This window comes from Gavialis gangeticus, unplaced genomic scaffold (assembly GCF_001723915.1).
Source record: "Gavialis gangeticus isolate Ggan-Ray unplaced genomic scaffold, GavGan_comp1, whole genome shotgun sequence".
Classification (NCBI taxonomy): domain Eukaryota; kingdom Metazoa; phylum Chordata; order Crocodylia; family Gavialidae; genus Gavialis; species Gavialis gangeticus.
Window position 1 is genome coordinate 32,837,033 of NW_017728996.1, and position 8,030 is coordinate 32,845,062.

At 37.9% G+C, this 8,030-nt stretch overlaps 1 protein-coding gene across 10 annotated transcripts in view; it reads right to left on the bottom strand.

Moving 5' to 3' along the window:
- Positions 1-8,030, bottom strand: part of ZNF280D (zinc finger protein 280D) — a 109,415-nt gene that overhangs the window by 84,505 nt on the left and 16,880 nt on the right. For all 10 annotated transcript variants that reach the window (XM_019504269.1, XM_019504268.1, XM_019504270.1 and 7 more), the window contains exon 2: positions 3,087-3,232. In XM_019504269.1, coding sequence (XP_019359814.1) covers positions 3,087-3,225 — 139 coding nt within the window. In that variant the 5' untranslated portion in view covers positions 3,226-3,232. The remainder of the gene's footprint in view (positions 1-3,086; positions 3,233-8,030) is intronic.

The following is an 8,030-nucleotide window of genomic DNA, read 5'->3' on the forward strand; positions in this document are numbered from 1 at the left end:
GGTCCCTTCTGACCCTAGAAACTATGAAACTATTATAGGCCCCAGTTTCTGGAGTTTTACCAGAATTTCTATTTTTAGTTAAAGAAAAGTACCTTTCCTCTCTCTCAGAATCACAAATAGTCTGGAAGCTGCAACCAATCAATGTAAAGACTTCTGCCTGCAGCGATGTGAAATAACATTCCCAGGCAGATATTATATGAAGCCTTATTGTGATGCACTGACTGCAGACTAAGACCCATTGATGTTAGACTATTAATAGCTACTCAATTGAAGATGCTATGCTTGACAGGAGGGAAACACCATAGTGGTCTCAGCCGACCAATCTTCAAACCGAAGGAGGTCCTTGTTCTCATCACTGCCCCTTCGAAAGGGCCTAGAACCACTGTTGCCAACTCTCCTGTTCCTGAACGAACAGTTCTAGTGCTGTTGCTTCTAAAGGACAAAAAACGGCTCCTTAAATGTGGGACAAGAGTACTAGATTGGAACCCTAGGGGATGTCAGATCACAGCACATACAAGGTCTCCAACTGCCATAAACCAGTCCCATGTTTGGGTCTAGAGGTCAGAAACTTCTCAGCTATGGTCTGATTCTTTCTACAATTTATTTTATTGCCTTGGGTAAATTGCTTACCTAATCCTTTCTCTTACTTCTTCCTTGGTTGCAAACTGGATATTGGCAATAGAGGATCAGTGTTTATACAGCACAAATAGAAATATATTAAACATGCTAAATATTTTAACAAAGAGATATTGAGACCACAGTGAAAGCCAATGCAAATTTTTTTTGTCCAAATTTCAGATGCGTTAGCTGCACTAACTTATTTTGAATTGACATTTTCATACACTTAGGTTTTTATTACTTAAAGACCCTTAATTTTTTTAAGATTTGTTTGGAAAACAAGACCATACGATGCCTCTAGACAACTGCATAGTTCCTTGGGGTATGAGCCAAAGCCCTCTGAAGTTAACTGGCCCTTCAATGGGCCTTGGGTATATCCCCAAGCAGGAGGATTTCCCTTCAGTTACATCTGGAATTACTGAGACTAAAAAAATAAAACAGATTACTAAGAGGTTTTTTTCCAATCCTATATCCTTACTGTTTTAAAGCTGAATGGGAATACTATATTGGGACTCTCTAGACATAAAATAATGCAGTGGGAGTAACAGAAATGTTGCTCCAAATCAACCAAGAACCCAACATTACAATATACTATAAAGTCATCTATTCACCAATATACTCAGCATGGTATGATAGTACAGTCCTTTTCATTTATGCCTTATTACTTAAAATGATCATCTTCATTAACATTGTGCTTTTAACCCATGTTTTTCAAATAATTATAAAAAAAATTGAAAACCAAAATTGTTTTAAGACTGTTTGACAGATACCTCATGGAGTATTTGATGCAAAATGAATTTGTATGCCAGTACTTTTAAAAGAGAGCCTAAACTGGAAAAAGTATCTTTAGTTCTCCAAAATATTTTATATTCCTGCAGGTAACTTATCCCAAGTTTCAAACATCCAAGCATGAACTTTACATTCTGAAATAAAATACCACATTTTCTCACATACAATCTACCCTGGAATATAATATGCACCTTGTTTTTTGAAAGGCAGAATAAATATTTTTTTTCCCTAAGAGTTTTGGCTGCATAGAGCAGGGACACAGCCCAGTCTTCATCTGACTCACTCTCCCTTTCCTGCTTAACTAAAGCTGGAATTCTAGCTGTTGTTAAAGATTGGTCTCCATTGGATGGATCTATGATTCTGAAAAGAGCTAAAATGCCTGTAATACTGTAAAATAGGAGGAGAGAGACCAGAAGCAGCTACCAGACAGCAAAATTGCCCTAAGAAAGGCTAGCTTGATTAGTAGAACCTGAAGAATACTGAAGACGATAGGTGGTATTAATATCTCTGAAGTAAAGAACAGTGAGATATTAAGTCAGTTGACTCCCTTTCAGATGCCTGAATAGTAATGCAACAATTGCTGCACTTGGGAGCAGGAATCCAATCTGGGTGCTTCTATCCCAGTCAGAAAACTAACTACTGCACTTAAAGGCACCCCAGTTTTTGGGGGGCTAATTTCTGGGGAAAAAGTTAAAGTTATGTGTGAAAAAATTACAGTAATGATCTTTACCTATAGCATAATACCAATGCATCTTTAATAATAAAATATGGATTTGTATAATATACTAAAAATACTAAATAGTAGCGTTCAAACTATATAGTTTGCTATGCTAAATTAATTGCAAAGTGATATAGAAAGAGGGACATGTACACACAAGGAGATAAAAAAAAATCTTAAGAAAAACACTTTCTCCTTTACTTACCTGCCAAAGTCCAAGTACAGGACAAACATGAAATTCTGACACAGCTGATCACACCACAATCACCTAACTCACTCCCTGCACTGCCTGTGTTAGGAAAAAAAACTACAGAACTTGATGAACACACACTCTTCAAGTGAAATTCATGAATTTATTAATAATAAAATCTTATTTCTCAGAGGCCTTTAAAGTGATTATTTTAGACACTTTCTCCTGGTTATGTCTTTTGTAAAATACACAGGTAGCGAATGTGGCTTTATTGGAATGAAGTAGTGCCCAGACATTTTAAACTGTCTACTATTCTGATACTTCCTTTTCTCAATGACTCCATGCCTAATTAAATCCCCTAAGAAAACTCCCAACTATAATAAAAGACTGAGAATTGCAGTTATAATACTGGGGACTAAAATTAAAACTCTTTTTTTTCAATTCTGGGCATAAGCAAGGTGTTTCTATTTCAAGGAATTAAATAAAGTGCCCTTACTTTAAAACTTTAGGGACTAATGCCAACTTTAGGCCAAAGAAACAGACAACTTTGTTGTACTTGTGTCCCAAGAGACGTGGTATTTTAACTGAACAACAGACAATCAGGAAGAAACAATAGAAAACACTGAAGGAACTTATTAAATCTTAACTTTACAGATGGCACAAAATCCAATCTTTTCAAAACAGGGTACAATATTACTTTCATTCTTCATCAGACCAGAAAGTATACTTCATATGATTTGCTGGGGTTTTTTTTTTTTAAAGTTATCTTACATGTACTGGTGGGTTTGGAGCTTGAAATCTCCCCAACAAAGATGGGCTCATCATCATCATCATCTTCCTCAACTTCTTTCACTCTCCTTTGCCACGGTTCTAGCTCCTCCTCCTCACATTCCATAAACAATTCTGCCATTTTGATACTAGATAAAAAAAAAAAAGACAAATATAAAACATTTTCACAGAAAACCAAGTAAAGGAAGAAGAAGTGTCCCAACTTTCAACAATTATGATTAACTTGATGCTAATGCTACCACAGCAAACTTCCATTAGTTGCACATTTTGTAAAGGTGAACTGAAATTAGTTAGGGATTAAAAGTCTTCCTTTCTCTGTTAATATTTCTACAAATTACAGAAAGAATATAATCATACTTCCACTGATAAATGGAATTGGTATGATTGTGCCTAAAATGCATATTAAAACTTACGAGGGTCCACTTCCCTTATACATTGTTCCTGCTACCTTCTTCTCCAACTCATTTATGCCAGAACAAAATCCTTGTTTTGAGCTCCTAATCTCATCCTCTTTTAAAGCCCTTCTTAAAAATCAACTTCTGTCTTGTTTCCCACGTATTTCAGTCTTATGGCTTTTACTTGAAATATGGCATTCAATCACTGCTAGACAAGGTGGAACTGGCATTCTTACAATTGTGTTAGGTGTGATTCAAAAAAGGTAAATACTGTGTGAAAAACGAATAAACAAACTGAAGCTATGGGGTGAGTAAAAAGTGTTAATAGATGGAAACAGACCCATTATGAATGGGAACAAATCCTACTGTGATGACGCATAACATTCCCAACATAAAAACTGGGACTGAGTTTCTGCAACAACATAGGATGTGTTCTAGTCGTATTTAAAAGCAAAGGTTCACAAACTTCTTGAAAAGCAATAGATGTCTGTTCCAAATAATCTATAATGATACTTGCATATTCTGAAGGGTTTCAAGAAAACTAGAATCACAGAAATGTAAGATTGGATGTGACCTCAGGAGGCCATCTAATACAACTCCTTGCTCAAAGCAGGATTGTTCAATGGGTAAACCATCTAATCAAGTGGCTGTCTAACCTGCACTTAAGAGTGTCCAAAGACAGGGTCCCCAACCTCTCCAGGTAGCTTATTCAAATATTTAACCACCCTCAGTCAGAAGATTCTTCCTAACACTGAACCTGTTGGATCCAAATTTCCAATTGCAATTTGAGACTATTGCTCCTAGTCCTGTACTTTGCAGTCACAGAGAAAAGTGTATCTTCATCATCTTTATAACCCCACTTTACACATCTAAGAGTGCTATCAAGTTCCCCCCTCAGTCTTTTATTCAGACTAAATAATCCTAGTTCTTTCAGTCTTTCATCACAGGCCATATTCCTCAGGCCTCTATTTTTTCTCACTCTGTTGGACTCTCATCTGTGCACATATCTGATGAAGTATGGGGGCTCAAACTGGACACAGAACTCCAGATGAGGTCTCACTGATGCTGAACAGAGCGTTATAATCACTTCCCTTGATTTGCAATTGATACTTCTAAGCTACTGACCTTTTTTGTAACAAGAGCACCTACTATTCAGCTTATGGTCCACTATAAGCTTTGGGTCTTTTTCTGATGTTCTGCAGCCTAGCCATTTATTCCACAGTCTGTTTTTGTGCATGTGATTGTTCCATCCCAACCACAGGACTGCACTTATTCTTTCTGAATTTCATCTGACTGATTTTGGATCATTTCTCCAGTTTATCAAGGTCATTCTGAATCACAGCCCTACCCTTCACAGTTTCTGCAACTACACCCACTTGGAGGCACACGCAAATTTGCCAAACATGCCCTCAATGCCACCTGCCAAATCATTAATGAAGCTGTTACCATTAATGAAGACACCCAGGACAAACACTTTCAGAACCCCACTCCAAATACCTCCTCCCACATAGACATCAAGCCATTGATTATTATTTGTTGAGCACTATGATCCAACCAGTTATGTATCTACTTTACAGTACTTCTAATCTGCATCTCATTAGCTTACTGAAAATGTCATAGGTGACTGTGTCAAAAAGCTTGCTAAAAATCAAGGTAGGTCATATCCACTTCTCTCCTCATCCATATCACCCATCATCTTCTCACAGAACGGAATCTAGTTGGTTAGATGATTGGATCATGATGAATCCATACTGTCTGCTCCTGAACACCTTCATAGATTCAGAGATTGTAAAGCCAGAAGCGACCTCGGAAGATCATCAGGTCCAGCCGCCTGCACCAAGCAGGAAAGATAACTGGGGGGCCGGTGAACCCAGCAAGTTGACAGTCTAGTCTCCTGTTGAAGATTTCCAGGGCAGGTGATTGCACCACCTCTGGAAGGAGCTTATTCCACCATCTGGACACTCTGACTGTGAAGACATTTTTCCTCATGTTGAGCGCAAATCCATCTTCCAAGAGTTTTTGGCCATTCCTCATGGTTTTCCCCTCAGATGGTCTGGTGAACAGTTGCTCACTAAGCCCTTGATGTACTCCCATAATGTAGCAGTAAGTTGCCACCAGGTCCCCTCTCAGCCTTCTTTCCTTCAGGCTAAAGAGTCCCATACCCCTCAGCCTTTCCTCATATGGCTTGCCTTTTAAGACCCTGATCATAGGGATGACGCTTCTTTGGACTCTCTCAGGCTTGTCTAGGTCCTTCTCAAAGTGTGGTGCCCAGAACTGGATGCAGCACCCCAGCTGCAGTCTCAACAGTGCCAAGTACAGCAGAAGAATCACCGGCTCATATTCACACTATGGTCTATTATCATCTCCAGTTTCCTCTCTTTGGTGGTGCTAGTCAGTTTGTTCTTGTTCTCCTCTAGCTTCTTTGCAGTGACCTTGATAACCTGCTCCCTTCATCTTTCCTGGCATTGAGGTAAGTCTGACTGGTCTTTAATTCCACAAGTCTTCCTCCTCCTTTTTCTTAAAGATGGGTATTATATTTACCCTTTTCCAGTCATCTGGGACCTCGCTTAACCTCAACAAGATCTCAAAAAAGATAGTCAATGACTCTGAAATTACCTCAAATAATTCCTACACTACTCTAGGATACATCCCATTTAGCCCTGCTTATTTGAAAAAACTCAGCTTCTCCAAATAGCCGCTAACCTATTGTGGGGTCAACCCTTTTAGCAGGTGTGCTACAAAGTCCCACACCCCTTCCCCAAGTGCCACTCCGATCCCCTTCCCCCACCCAAACCACTGCTTTCCTCCCTGCCCTAACTACTGCTATTCTCCCTACTGGATATACTGCACACATTTATCATAACCGATTTGTACAAATAGTGATAATGAAAGTTTTTGTATTAATGTTTTTTATTGCGCAACATGGCATAAGGAAGCCTTTCTGAACAGTGTAGGAAAATAATTTAAAATTATTTTTGCCATATGCTGACAAAAACATTTTCTGTACCTAAAAGTAGAGGCTAAAAGGATAAATAGGGAATAGATTTTTCTAGTCAAATGATATTTTTATTGTGTTGAAGAAAATCGCCAACAAAACAAAACAAGACCAGGCCTTCATTAAGCTGTTCAGCTGCTTCAGAAGCAAGCAGATGAGAATCTCTGGTAAAGGTGCTACTGCTCTGTTTCATAATACAACCTGTATGAAAATGTTTTTATCCACTAAAAAAAGCTTTCATGTTCTTGGTGTGATTTCAGCCAATGCATGAGTGCACTAAATTATACAAGTAATTGAATAAAGAACAAGTTCTTCAACTAACTTCTCTACTCAACAAAGATTGTGATCTTCAGGAAAGGACTCTTTGTATTCAGGGAAAGATTATTTGTATTTTAAAAAAAATCCTCAACATACATATAAGTGAATATTTTTCAGAAAAAAAGGTAATGTTTCATATCGTGTGAATGTGCCATTAAGGGGGAGCAGGGAAGGCAGAGAAGAGTAACACTAGAATACTGGTATTGTTCAGGCTGTCCTGCTGCAGTAAAACACATTCAGTTTCTTCCTTCCATGGTGCTAAGCTCATATAAGCTTTTTCTCCTGGTGATTTCAGTATCCACATTTAACTTAGAAACATTTCTACATGATCTCATGATCACCACAACTGTTGTGAGCTCAGCACATTCCACTAGGCATGCTTTGGGATGGCACCTCCAATCACAATGGCACCATTATCTCTTGCAGTTTGAAATATGGATCAAGTTTTGCTCAAACTACATATAAGGGCACTTTGGTGGTCTACCAATGAAGATTAATGCACACTCTTTATTTCTCAGTTTTCTTTAAAAATCTATTATCTGTGGCTGACTAAGTCAATTCATTGTTCTTAAACACAGATACTGTAGCGTGTAAGTAGGTGTCATTATAGGTATTAGTTGCATTCTTTTAGTATTGATTATATTACTTCTAACCTCTCCAATACTGAAAACTGCAATTATAAAATTTTACACCAATTCAGAATCTGCTTCTTTTAGCATTTCAATCTGACTTTAAATTTGGGCATAGTAATATGACTGACCTGGTGACATTAGCTTGTAATCTCTTAAGACTGAACTATGGTCAGTCATCCAAACCATTTTCTTAAATGTAAAAGTAGCAATCAATTATCTTGTTTTCCCTCTCTCCCGATACACATGCCAACTATGAAAGGAGTGAACATGTTTCTGAGATTCTTGGATCACAGAAGCTAGTTTTAGAGATGCTCCTTCTTATGCTGGTTACTGTAAGACTGTTCTCATCAACCTTTTGATCAGCAAGGGAAAAGAAAATACGTAAAAATGGACTGTCATGTTTACACAAGTGATGCCAGCTGTTTCACCCCAAATCATCTGCTTAATTCTGACCAGATATACTACTTTTCTGACATTTGTTTGTCCAACTTGAAAACTTGAATCTTAATTCTGAGTACAGAAATAATGGTGTTTACTGGATTAAAAATTTGGGAACAGAAAAGTGGAAGAATCTAGAGAACAGTGC